Source organism: Clupea harengus, chromosome 18, assembly GCF_900700415.2.
Source record: "Clupea harengus chromosome 18, Ch_v2.0.2, whole genome shotgun sequence".
NCBI classification, from domain to species: Eukaryota; Metazoa; Chordata; class Actinopteri; order Clupeiformes; family Clupeidae; genus Clupea; species Clupea harengus.
The window spans coordinates 12,462,125-12,476,431 of NC_045169.1; the positions used below are offsets into that span (position 1 = coordinate 12,462,125).

The window sequence follows — 14,307 nt, forward strand, 5'->3', positions numbered from 1 at the left end:
GACCTTATACAAAAATTAAGACTAGAAAGCCCCTTGGCAGATAATTTCTGATTTAGTGAACAACATATCCGCCTGTCGAGAGACCAAACACTGTGTAAGGCAGAACCAAAAGTAAGTACTTGAATGTGAACAGCCAGATCCACAGTTGAGATGAAAAAAAAGTGAAGTATTGCACAATACAGCAAATAACAGAATAATCCATTAGCTTCCCCTCGCAGACTGGCCTGCTGAGGAGATGTATATCAAGTATATGGGTATGTGCTCACTGATGAGGGGGGGCAGAGCGAAACAGGCACACATCTCTACGGATCAGATTGACATCAGAAACGAAAACAGATACCTGACCCTGTCCTTCGCAAAGCCCTTACTGCCTCATCCACCAATCAAATCAGAGAGACAAATCATGGTGAGCCAATCACAGGGAGAACTAAAAAACAGTGTTTCTGCATTCACTGACAGGAGACAGGCTCTTTAAAATAATATTACAATTAAAAAAATAAAAACATAATAATTAATAATTTATACATGTTGAAGGAGAGTTGGCATTGTATATGCTTGTGTATGTGTATGTGATGGTGGTGGTGGGGGGGGGTTCTCTTTTCTTCAAAACTACTGGGGGGGGGGGGGGGGGGACAAGAGAAAGAGAGGAATCTGTCAGTTTCACAGTATATGGAGTTTGAGGTTTTAAGGGGAGGGAGACAATGTGAACGAGTTGGAGGAGAAAGAAGGAAGATGGAGGGAAAGGGGTAGGGCTGGGTATGAGTCTGACTGTTTGTGTATGGGAGGGAGGTGGGGTCATCCTGCTGGTTGTCCAGGCATCACTTAGGGATGGCAGGTGGTGAGGGTCACTCTTGAGGCAACGGCAATCACATGCCCTGTCTGATGCTCTGAATAATTTGGAAGATGGCTGCAAGCAGAAACAGAGACAAAGATGACCATTAACCTACATACGTTCACCTCACACGCAACGCAACTTGAACCACAAATACAAGACATTCCCATAGAAAACTAAAGTTTATGATGGCCCATTATCCCAGAAACCTGCTGCATCTTAATATGTACAACACTGTAATGTTGAAATATAACCCTCATAGGGGAGGGAAATCACCACCTTCAAACAAATTATGTGTTTACAATGGAGGAAGACAAATACTGTATTTGTTTACTATTCAAATTGTGGAGCGCTGTGGCTGGGCTATGAAAATGCAACACAACATACAATTCAGAGAGCCCCTTTGTTAGTGGCCTCAAGTGAGTGTAGACATTTGCACGTTTGTTTGAGAAAGAAATGGTTATAGGCGGATTCAGTGGGGGCTGTGTGAAGGTTTATACACGAGTGAGGCAAGTGAGTTAATACTATCATGCAGGAGACTGAACAATCAGTGCCATGTCTTACCTGACCCACACACCACGAAGACGAACAGCGCCAGAAGCCATGGGCCCACCGGGGACTTGTCCTCATTCACCACTCGCTGCATTCCAGAACATAGGAAACAGACATACCAGTTAAGCTCATTCAATCCGGAGAAAACAAACACACTAATTACACCTGGAAAAAAATACCTCTCATTAGATAGTGGTGTGGTGCTTCTAAGCTTCTCTTATGTGCGTGTCACAGACAGTGCTCTATCCACATAACAAATACAAACTGCTGCCATTCTATTCCCACGAGTTGCATCCAACATTGGATAAATCAGCAATACCTCAGCACATACATATGTCAGTGGCGTCAGAAAATTATGTGGGAGATTTGTTAAGAGTAGCACTCACTTGACACATTGTTACACATTTTCTCAATCACTCAAAATATTGAAATGGTTACTTACTAAAGCGTTCTCGTGTCGAAATAATCGACAGATATATTGTGTTGTCATTCATTCATCAAGATCCAAGAAACGTAGCATAGTAGGCTTGCTAGTGTGCTTCAATGCTAAGTGTGTCAACAGACAAAGCTAGCCAGCTTCATTCAAACACGATTGGCTGTTGACCTAGCTGTGCTAATGTTACCCAGACAGTTGCTGGCTCAATAAGCACCTCGGCAAGAACGACTGCTAACTAGCTAAGTTAGCTTGCTATCTAACGCTTTCCTTTGTCAATATGACAACTAGATATTATATTAACAACACATAAGTATTGCAAAAATATTATTCTAACTGTCAACTCTCACAATAAGTGGTTAACCATTCAAATGTATTTTGAATTGTCAACGTTACCGTGGTCTTTTGGACGTGGCCGCGTTGTGTGATTGTCTTGCTGTGCTTCTCGTTGGCTACTTTCATTCGTTGAACTGCCGACATGATTACTATTTAGATGGCAAATTAGTGAGGCCCAAAACTGGCTGCGCGGACAACAGGCGTCTAAAACACGCTCGTCTATTTGAGGAGGTACGCCGTCAAAAGCGAGATTTGTAGCTATAGCTATAGCTATTTCGGTTCCGGCGCTAGGCAGCCTGTGCTGACTGCGGCTACAAGCCTCTGAGGGAAAAGACCGTGGCACGTGACCAGAACGGTCCGTGTAACGACTATCAGTTCAATTTGGTAATCACCAACGGACATCTGGAAAAACGGATTTTACGCATTTATAATTGTTGAATTGGTTTTTCATATTTTTCATTTTAGTTAGAAGATCAGAAACATAAAAGAAAAAATATACAGAATTAGTGTTGGACTCCAATTGTTCAATCTCGAGTGCCGCCTAGGTGAAGTGTTGTCAGATAGGCTAGTTGTCATGGGGGTGTGTCTGTAGTTTTTGACAAGTAGGCTTGGCATAAATTGACCTAAACCTATTTTTTCCCACACCAAACTCACGGATACACTTTAAAAATGTCATATATTTATGGATATCAAGTGTAGGCTAAACCAGAAACGTTAGGGTAAACAAGGATATCCTTACTCCACAGCTACATTGTACAGTGAATTACTGTATCCGATGCTGACGCCGCACTAATACGCCTACACAATAGCCTGCATCATGTCATCAAAAGATGAAGTCAAGAGTGTAAATTATTTGTAATCTTTATTTAGGCTATAGGCTAGCAGGCACGATCAAAACTTTCTGTAGATGAACTTCGGACTAGACAGGACAGACATGTTAATATAGGCCTACAACACTTCTTTCACCAAACTGGAACCCTGCCACTCTCAACACATCATTGATTCTCCTCCTGCACACTTAAAGCCACACACGCGACTATGAGACTAAATCTGAGTCTTCCCTTCCAAGTCGCGTTACAATCTTGTGTGTAGCTACCACCATGCCCAGCACCCTGTCAAGTCTGAAGTTCTTCTGCAGGAACTAACCTGCAAACATAGCGTTTCTATGGGCTATAAACGGAGAGGGGGTTGATGGGGCGGCCAGACATGACTGGGCCTCAGGACAAAGAAGTTTGAGAATTACACTCTTGAAATAATCTAGTGCTGACTTGATGTAGCCAAGGCTACTTTGGATTAGTGCAGCAGCCAACAGCATCAGACTGCATGCACTGCGCTGTGTTTAGAATAGTGGATGCTAGTTACACTGTAGGCCTACAGGAGTTTTTTTTATATTTCTAAATATAATGTAAGGGTAGCAACCATCAGTTGTAATCACAGTTGATTTACCATGTTTCTGGTTTACATTTGACACCAACAAAGATTTGGTATAGTGCAAATAATTTACGTATGTCTACTTCTCATAGTCTATTTGAACCACATTTGCTGTTATTCCAAATGTTCCTTTGTGATTAAAAAATTTAACTGAAAAGCCTTACACGGACCCCAGAATATCACGTGACATAATCACTCATTTAAAAACAGCAGTTTTTTTTATCATTTATTAGCCAAACAAATTGCCTGATTTTGACATGTAAGCACATGCATGCACATTTTACATCCTTAAAAAGTTAGAATTGATTAGCCATTTCCAGTCACTATGTACAATCTAATGCATTTTCGGTTTGAAAGACCAATGTAGGCATAAGTGAAAGATAAGTGAAATATAAGAGACAGAATTCCATTAGTCACAGAACATCATATTATATATAGACGTCCAGTATTGATGCCTGCCCCAAGCAATCTGCCCATCCTGTAAGGATAGTAGGCTTATCACTGTGCCAAATGTCAAGTATCAATGTTCAATCAATGCATCAGTATCAATACACTTATAATGTTATAATTTATCTATAATCGTATACTCTGTGTTTATGTATGAAACCTTCTCTGAGAGAGACGTAAATGGTACCCAGAAAAGACACTTGGTTGCAAAGCCGGATCTAGAAGTGGGCAGGGGTGGGCAATGTCCACCCAAATCGGTCAACTTTATTCTGACTTTTGAATCTGCCACATCAATCACGTTATTCATTCGCCCAGTCAAAATCAAAGCCAAAACTAATTTTCCAAGTTATAATTGTGAGCGGTATTTAATATGAACCATGGGCATGTGTTAAATTGCGTAAGTGAGAACATATAAAGTTATAGGTAGTTATTGCATGGAGACGTTGGAGAAACCAGTGGAGATGGCGAAAATGATGATGAAATATTATGAATTTATATATATTCAGAATCCAAAAAACCTGCTATAAGAGGGTGGGTAGCTTTTGCTGCACCCCCAGCATTGAGTAATGTGTTTCGTCAAATTTAATTTCAAATGCATTGACATGCTTTTGAGAACCGTTTAGGCCCAACATGAATGACTCCCAATCAATCTCCACACAGCACTCATCTCTGCTTTTTCTAGCTGTCTCCTCCAATTTTACATTTGCCTTGGCATAATCACCAAAGGGGGGCTTGAAGAAAAAAGCCAGAGTTATTTTGGAGATGTGAACAGATTAAGTAAAAAAAGGCAGCATTTTATGAAAATAACCCCTTAACGACAATATGTGGGTGAATCTATCCTGTGTTTCCAGCAGCCAGTGGCACAGGCAACCATGTATGGATAAAGGGAAGAATGTGGTCCACTAAATATCATAAAATTCATGATTCATGAAGCCAGTCAGAAAACTGCAGCCTACAAGTTTTCTACAGGACAGTCATTTAAACCATACCTCAAATTGCATCATGAAGTATTACATAAAAAGCAAGTATTAGCTTTTGGATGCCTTGCAGTCCCAAATCTTAAACAGAATCGAAAAACGGTGGGTAAAAAACAAATGGGTGACAATTTATAAATAAGTATTTTCTGTTTCAGAGGGAGGGTTTTGAGAACATAATCTTAAATTCAAAAATACATAAAACATAGAGAGAGAAAAATTATTACCCAACAATATTTCAAAGTACACATAGAACTAGATGTAGATTGTTAATTACATTTCAAGCGCTTACAACCACGAGGTGAGGTTTTTGTTTTCCAAATTGGCAAGCAACTCAAATGTAACCATTTTTTTAATTAATTTAATCAAATTTAAACAAAAGTTGTAAGGGCAAAGTAAGATAGCTATGGATATGATAGCTAGCTACTGTAACTTTAGCTGACCAGATGCAATCAATTTGTTTATCACCACACGGGCTTTGACTTCGTATGGTCGGGACCTAGCTGAAACGTTTACATTTTGTGACGACAATCCATGTGAAACTTTTTAGTATCATAAAAAAGTTTAGCCATTCGTTAACTGTAGTGACACTAACCGACATACCCGTTTCATCTTCTTTTCCTCAGAGAAGGTTTCCACCATCTTTTGAAGGGCCTCTACATGGTCAAAATCCTCACAAATGTAGTCTTCCTGTGGGTGAGCTCTTTGGACCCGCTCTGAGTTTGTCGGTAATCGAACACTTTGCCTTTGCCTAACATTATCTTCCATGTTGAATTAAGCTATCTCCGGTTAAAGTTAATAGATTGGGGTCCGTTAGCTATCTACTTACCTTCAGTAAGTGAACGTTAAACGTGCTGGCTAGTTTAATGTCAAGTTCAATGGTTGCCAGTTGACAAATATTAGCTCGAGGGCTCCAAACCCCGAGTTGCCAACTTTAAGGCTGACTTGGCGTTAGAATCGGTGAGATTGACAAAGATTGACCAAAATAATCTAGCCTGACGATGTCATACTCATAATTCTAGTCAGAATATGAATTTCCCGACTTCAAATTGGGCGGGGCTAAATTCGGTCTGGTATCCAGGCTAAAAATAATCGTGAGATGCACTGAAATCAGTGGATCTTTTTCCCATGCTAACGTGAGACATAAAAGCGCGTGTCTCACGCTAAAAGTTTGAGAGTTGGCAACCCTGCAAACCACTCCACCGTTAGCTGTTAGGATTTGAAATGACTCGAAATCGAAATCACCAACCTACATAGGCCACTACTTAAATTCCGTTGTTTAAAAATAACCATATCTATGTAAGGGTAATGGATTAACTAATCCCCATCAGTAGTATGGAGCTGTCCCCATTGTAGGTTAAACATGTAACCCTTTCAGATTTTGTCAGACCAGTGACCACAGAATAAAGTATGGTTCTAGGAAATTGACTTACCACACAATGATTTATTCAAACACTGAGTCTCATGTACCAGTGGAACTATTATATCAGTGACCATTTATCAATCATTGGTCATTTGGCTTGTTATAGCAAATATAGTTTGTTTTTCATTTAGATATTGAATACATCTCAAATAAATAACATGTACACACTTGACACGGTTATTAGGTTTAAACTCATGTTAAAGCGATAGTGAGGAGAGGACAGGAAACCATCCACACATTCATCACACATTTCACAACAGAATCTCTGCCAGGTCGGGTGTTAACATAAACAGAACAAATACAAAGCATGAGGAAAATCTCACTGGTTGAAAAGAAAAGGAAAAAACATTGGCTGACTCTGGGCCTGATCTGGGGCGACCTGATGAATTTGGTCGATTCAAAGCAGATCAAGGCCAGGTCCATTTCAAGCCAGCTGCTAGCTTGGAAGCTAGGTGTCACACCTGCTATTAACATAAACAGTACTACCTCTAATGAGGAAGAACATACACACACAGACACAGACACAGACACATACCCTGAGGCCTTAAACAAGAAAGAGCCCCTGGTCATAAACAAATACACCAAGGTGTACAGATACCAGATTACAGTAATGGGCTCAGGTAGTGGTTTGAGAAGAGTGCTGTTAAGTGCTGTTCTAGAGTTGTTTTTGTAGCACTCTCTCTCCCACCTTTCATCTTAATTTGTTGGTAAATGAGCTCAGCTCAGATGAGTTTGTCACCATGAAAGACAATCTGTTGCTGTGCTGTTGTTCAGCAGCCCAATCCACTCATGATTCCAATGCGGTCCATCTTCAAGCCAAAACAGCCACGCGCTGATGATTTCCTACTCCGCCCGTTGAACTTCGTCTGATGACTTAGGAACTTCAGGAAGTGGTGTGGCACGGGGTGTTGCGGAACAACACTCTGAGATGGACCGTGTCCGCCATTGGGTGAAAGTGTGGGGCTGTATGCTGACCCCTCAGTGACCTCTGGGCGAGCCTGTAGGAGAGCAGAGATCTTCGTGCCAAATAGGTCTCGCAGAATCTGTGCCGATGTCAGAAAACAACTGTTAGCAGACAACATACACACAGAAACCAGCAGACATAGGTTAGCCTGTACCCAAGAAAACACATAGGCATGTCTATTACAATACTGGAGCTTGTACTTGACACATGAAGGGTATATAATTCTACGTACATACATATACATACACTCAGGAGCAGATGTATGTATGTATTTAAACACCCAGAAAACTATTGTACTCAAACACAAACAACCATAATCCCCAGATGTGTCTTAGTAACTTATGATATACACACAAACAACAGATTCAACTTTTGTTAACCCGTTGCTTTAGTTAGGCCATTTGATGGTCTAGTTTCTAGTCTTACACTGTGAAAAAGTTTGTGGTTTTACTCAAAGCAGTGTGTGTGGAACTCTAAAGAAACAGATGCCAATGCAAGAGCTAAATTAGCCTTTTTCATACGGGATACAATTGTCATGTGCCTTTCCAATTCTCCATTCACAATATGAAGTATAAACTGTGGATATTGGATATAATCCTGTGAATTGTTAAATCCATTTCGTGTAGGATGCCACAGAAAAGCTAATGTAGTTAGATCTTCTAACTCTATGTTCCTCTAACTTTATCTTCTCTCTATTTTTTTCTTTTACTGAATCTGTATTCTGTAACTTAAGACAACATTATTATTCTTAAACCCATGGAAACACCAACGAGTGTCCACAAGTCTTGCACAGCCAAACACTCAAAGAGGACAGTGAAGTAAAAATCAAAGATTTGTAGAAAATGGTTCATACCTCACATATACGGACTATGTACTTCCTTCCTATCAATTTCCTTTATTCCCCCAAGTGTTTTATGTGCAGTGACTTGACTGTTATTTGTAGGCCATTCTTCTTTGATCTACACAATTATTTATTTTCCCAATGTGTGAACCACCAGCTGAGAGAGACAGTATCACTGAGAATTTAAGCACATGAAGTTTTCCAGCTCACCTGGCCATCTGATCTCAGTGGCGGTGGTCGGCTCTCCACCTGCCCAGCAGCGAAGAAGAGGATGAGGAAGACGAGGCACGGCAAAGACGAGGAAGATTTGGAGGTAGAAGATGAAGCCATCCTGTTGTTGTTTTTTATAAAATATCAAAAAATCTTCTGATTTCAATAAGCAGGTATGTTCCTGGTGCGTTGGTCAATGTTCTAGTCGTCAAAGCGCCGGCCGGGTCGCAGGTTCTGTCCTGTATGGGTCAGGACTGGTCTAGACTGAGTGAGTCTGGAGAGCATGGGGCCTTAAGAGGAGCTCCGTTGTGATGTCACACATTCCAGATCGTTACCCATGGCGATAATGTACCCTCAAACCAACTCTTGAGTTTCCCTCTCTTTCTTTCTCTCTTATCTCTTTTTTTTTCTAAGCCATTGCGCACTAGGCTTTAGCCTCTGTCCTTCATTCTCTCATTTAATCATTCCATCCTTCCTTTATTTCGTCTTCATCTTGGGTGTCGGATCTGATCAGCGCACCCAGGTTCCCACGCCTGTCTGTCCACCACATTCTCAGCGCCTTGCATCCTCTGTTGCCATGGAGATAAACTGCCCACGAAAGATGTTGAAGTGTGCATATTCTCCATGCCTGGTAAGAAGGGTCTTACATATTTTGCTGCAGATGAGGTGTGATCCAGAGACAAATCTGAATGCCTGTATTTGTCTGTGTGTGTGTGTGTGTAAGTGAGTGAATCTGTTGAAGGTAATTGTCAATGAGACACTACAGAAGTGTTCCACTAACATGGAGCGGAATAAGAAACCAAGTTCATCACACATATATGTATATATATATATATATATATATATATATATATATATGTATAAATACAGAATATGTTTGGACTGTAAAACACCACCTCAACGATCTCATGCATTTACAATTTTCACCCCCAACCGCCTTTTGTTTTACACGGCCCTCAGAAGACAATAGGAGGCTCACCCCAAGTCCGTCGCGACCTCTGACCTTCTGAGGGGCCGCCCCCTATAAAAGTTCCCCCGGGAAACGACGGGACAGCCCGAAAGTATTTCCTCCGTGCAGCGGTGAGACAGTGGGCCAATAGTTCCACACGAGGAGGGAGTCTCCTTAGAGATGACCAGCAGGTGAGGCGCCCTCACCTCACCCTCAACACAAGGCCACAGAGGGAGGGAGCTAGCTGGTGGGGACACAGAAAAAGTGCCACAAAGATAAAGTGTGTTTGTTTTCACTAAGGGAAGTTATAAAAGCCAGCTGGAGGTTATGAAGGTCTTTATCTCTTGTTATTAAGGTTACCTCTGCACACAAAAGGTATCGCAGCCACCACCACACTTGAGAGGCCAGCCAACCACATACTCGACTCATCACAGACCTTAAACCGGGCATTGTCTGCTATCTGCAGTGCACTCTAACACAAGACCATGGACTCCATCAGATCTCAGTTCTGAGAGTGAGAGACACACAAACAGTGGCTTTGACGCAATGCATTCAGTAACTCCCATCTAGCGGTTTTGTGTGCTTGTGGGGTGGAAATTCACAATGGTCAGTCATGAGAGTGAGATATATGCACAACCAAAACAGCAGGTGTAAACTCGAAGTGAACTTGAAATTAAATTCAGTTTTGCATTACCCTCACGTACAAAAACTAGGTCTTCTCTATGATCAAGAAAAGCTGTTCAAAATATAATGAAGTCTTTAAAGTGTTACTTTAGTATCTTTTCAGGTGTTCTTCACACTACAACGTGTGAAGGATATGAGAAGAATCTATAATCTTTGTGGCACATAGGAAATACATATCTAGATTGGTAGTTTAGAAGCAGGAACATACACAAGCATAAAACCTGATATATGTTTTCAGAAAATTATAAACACAAGGGGTGTTTAACAAAAGGAATTCCATAAGTCATACACTGCAGAGATGATTGATCAAAATATTAAACGTTTGAACTTTCATCAAATGTCACCTCTAACATCAACTGTTCTTTCATCTGCGAATAGTAAACTAATCCTTGAATCGAGTATGAGTCATACTTCACTTTCAAGTCAATTGTTTTGCAATAACTTGAAACAGTGTCGTACCGTTACTACGTACAAATTGATGTACTAAGACTCGAATACACCAAAACTGTCCAGCCTGAGTGTCCAGCCTGTCCAGAGTGGTGTTAGTCTGAACAGATTAATAATGACTTCAGTCAATCAATCAGCCAGTCCGTCTCTGGGGAGAATTAAGCATTAAGCAAATATTCTGTCTTTTTCCCCAACCCATCCTAGGGGAAGCCTGTGCTCTGACCTGTAGCCAATACCAGTTTGAGTCCAGTGATTCCCAACAGACCACACCCAAGGAGGTTGGAGTCGAGAGAGAATGCCATTATAGACACCCTGCCATGTCTACCTCATCCACAGTAAGTATGCCGAAACTGACGTCAGAGGGTCGTGTGTGTGTGTGTGTATTTTATCTAGGCAGTGGGGGGGGGGGGGGGGGGGGGGGGGGCGTAAAAGGTTAACCTCAATTAGTCCTGCCATCACTAACTGTTCCTTCCCTGTGTGACAGAGAGAGAGATGGCAGGGGGGGGCATACTTTGATGTGCATGCTGACAACCATGCAAGTGTTTGTTGAAAAACTGTGTGTGTTTGTGTGTGTGTACAAAACCAATCCATTGTGTGTTAGTCTGTCTGAGCCAGTGATAGATGGATGTGCAGTGAATAGAGGGGGCGGGATGCAGGAGAGAGAGGAGCCTCTCTTTCTCTTCCTCCTCGTCTCGTCTGCGTACAGCCCTCCATCACAGCATCTCTCTGACGCACGGAGCGATGACCCCACAGAGCGATGCCAGCTTTAATTCCAATACACAAACACGCACACACAAAACATGTCACATACAATGTGATGTGTATAACAATTTGCATCTTTGTGGTAACTAACTTTGTTGGGAAGATGCAGCAATGACAACAAATACAAACACATATTGGCAAATCTCAGACAAATCTAATTTCGATCTCTCCTTCCCTTCTCTACATTACACATATCCAAGCACGGCATGTATTACAAAATCATACATCCAGAATGGCATGTGTACATGGCATCAGAAGAATCAAAACAGCAAACTGGTTATGATGAACAATATCACCAGTAATGCTAAATTGTGCAAGCTGGCTCACGTGTGCGCACACATGGACACATACACTTACAGAAACAAAACACTCACAGGTATGGTACAGTTAGTGTATTTGATGCATAGGACTGAAGTAACTGAACTATTCCTTGTCATTTTACTACAGAAAGCCTAAATGCATACTTAAGTTATTTCACATGATAAACAGATAAACAAGTAAGCATGACAAAAGTGAAACATAAACCAATCAAAAACATGTGAACATACAACAAATATAGTATATTTCTCTCTCAAACACACAGACAAACAACTTTGTGTGTATTTCTGTGGGTGTTAAATTTGTGCTGAAGTTTATGCCTACTGCTCATCACTAAGCAACAAACACTCTTAAACCCAAGACCCCATTCTCCTCTGACACCCCCTCCTGCATTGACGTCAGAGAACGGAGGGAGGTGTGTGTGTGTGTGTGAGTGAGTGTGTGTAAGTCTGACATTGTGAACACGACTGAATTCATGTAAGTGATTAAGTGTGTGGCTAGATATGTATGTGTGTGCTTAGCACAGATATGGTTCATGAAAGTCTAGCACAGGACCAAATGTGTGTGTGTGTGGGGGGGGGGGGTTCATCCACATGTGTGTGAATTTATGATTGAGCGTCAAGGAATGGGACCGATTGCGTGTGTGTGTGTGTGTGTAGGTGTGGGTATGTACACTAGAGAGAGTCTATCTACAGGCGAGAGAAATCGAGTGAGGTGTGAAAATGCACCAGCTTGTAAAAATAAAAAAGGTGTGAACAAATTTAATGTCTCTGTGTGTCTGTGTGCGTATGCATGCATGCATGTTCAGTCAGTCGGCAGGTGTGTGCTTTGGTAAAATCGTCAGCGGGCCAACCATGACCTCCCCTGGGTGATTTTCTTGTACTTGGTTCAGCAGGAAAGGGCTGTGTCGTCTTTTCCTCAGGCTCTTCCCACAAGATGTTGTCTGACAGCAAGTGCACACGCGCTCTCCTCTCCTGTTTGATACAAAGAGCAGCAGAAGTGACACCCTAAGAAAGTAGTTTGATGTGTGAATGGGATAATGAGACAATGTCCACCGTTAGGGAACAAGTCTGGCAGCAACTGTATGACTGTGTGTGTGTGTGTGTGTGTGTGTGTGTGTGTGTGTGTGTGTGTGTGTGTCATTCAGAGGTACACGAATGTGTAGCTCACCTGCTACTGTGTGTGTTGAACTGGCAACTCTTTGCAAGATCATAGGAAGATGCATCTACATCAGCACACAGTTGCAGCACAAGTTGCAGCACACAGTAGATACAGATCTGAGAAGCAGAGAGAGAAAGACACTTGGAAAACAGGCAACTATAAGACACTAATACGTTCAAATTGATACGGTGTACTTGAGAAGCTGTTATGATAGTTCAGTTTAGATTTAGACATCTTCATCTTTCATTTCTGTTTGCTCTACACTATAAACACCACAAAAAGCCCATGTTTACAACCTAGTACAACATCCAGGAGAGAACACAAATGGTACGGACATTGACACAGAATACTGCGTATCTGGACTATTTTATAGGCTATATAAGTGTATGTGTATTATGATTTGAATAGGTGTGTGTATTTGAGGATGTGTATTGCATTTACGTGTGACAAGGAGTGTGTGTGTGTGTGTGTGTGTGTGTGTGTGTGTGTGTGTGTGTGTGTGTGTGTGTGTGTGTGTGTGTGTGTGTGTGTGTGTGGTGTGGGTGTGTGGTGTGGGTGTTCACGTGCACCTCATCAGTCTGGTGCTGTTGAAACTGGAAGGTCTGGAGCTGCATTCTCACCACATGATTAAGCTCAGTGGACAGGAAACGCGATGAGGAGACTTTACTGTCAATCATACATCTGAAAACACACACACACACATACACACCTTTGTCCACCTGTGTGTGTATCTTTGCAGCAACTACTGTATGTATGTATGTATGTGTGTGTGTGTGTTAGTAAGTTTTAGAGTATAAAGGTCACAGGATATTTGGCCTGTGCTATAGGCAAACCTGCCAGCACTGGACCATAACGATAACAATAACAGCAATGGTGGTACTGAAGTCCACTTCATTCGTTTATCTTGCTAAAATAGATTTAACCCACCAATTGCCTCAACACAGCCAGGGAGGCCTATGGTGACAACAGAGCCCAGAGTCCCACACAGATTTTTGTTTCACAGGGCAGTTCATGGTTACAAGTTACAAGTCTTTTATTTTCAGATGCACAGAATGACACAGGGTCAGACTGGGCACTGAAATTCTTAGGACAAGGCACCGCACAACAACCTACCATAGCATAACATAACAAACATAATATAACATGACATACACTCTGTACAAGTACTCTGAACATAATTTACATGTAATAACATATAATAACCTTACTAAATATACAAGATAAATATACAATACAATATGCTAAAACATATAACAACCTATACATATAATACTAACATCCAGTATATACATATAACATATAATACACTTATAATAACATATAATAAACTATACTAACCTATTAAACCTATACTACCCTACAGACAACTGGGAGTAGCAGGTAGTGCAATAATTCTGATAAATACAGTATGTATTTGTAGTGTAAGAGACAGTATGTAAGTGTAAGTACAAGCAGTAATTTGAAAGTGACAGTGTATGTAAGTGACGAGTGCAAAAGTGTCGATAGTGTGTCAATGTCCATTTAGCAGCCTGATGGCCCTCGG

The 14,307-nt window shown here is 41.3% G+C and overlaps 2 protein-coding genes across 3 annotated transcripts; both read right to left on the reverse strand.

The window, feature by feature from the left end:
• Positions 1-622: 622 nt before the first annotated feature.
• zgc:85858 (uncharacterized protein LOC405879 homolog) lies at positions 623-6,035 on the reverse strand. 2 transcript variants are annotated; one of them, XM_012832450.3, is made up of 3 exons: positions 5,609-6,035; positions 1,397-1,472; positions 623-907 (listed from the first exon to the last, which is right to left on the reverse strand). In XM_012832450.3, the coding sequence occupies exons 1-3, from the start codon at positions 5,771-5,773 to the stop codon at positions 867-869; spliced, it is 282 nt and encodes a 93-aa protein (XP_012687904.1). In that variant the 5' UTR covers positions 5,774-6,035; the 3' UTR covers positions 623-866. The 2 variants fall into 2 exon arrangements, with proteins under 2 accessions (XP_012687904.1, XP_012687905.1); XM_012832451.3 differs by lacking the exon at positions 5,609-6,035 and adding an exon at positions 2,214-2,903.
• Positions 6,036-7,198: 1,163 nt separating this feature from the next.
• si:ch73-265d7.2 (C-type natriuretic peptide 2) lies at positions 7,199-8,563 on the reverse strand. Its single transcript, XM_031585277.2, has 2 exons — positions 8,444-8,563; positions 7,199-7,471 (listed from the first exon to the last, which is right to left on the reverse strand). The coding sequence occupies exons 1-2, from the start codon at positions 8,561-8,563 to the stop codon at positions 7,199-7,201; spliced, it is 393 nt and encodes a 130-aa protein (XP_031441137.1).
• Between the last annotated feature and the right edge of the window lie 5,744 nt (positions 8,564-14,307).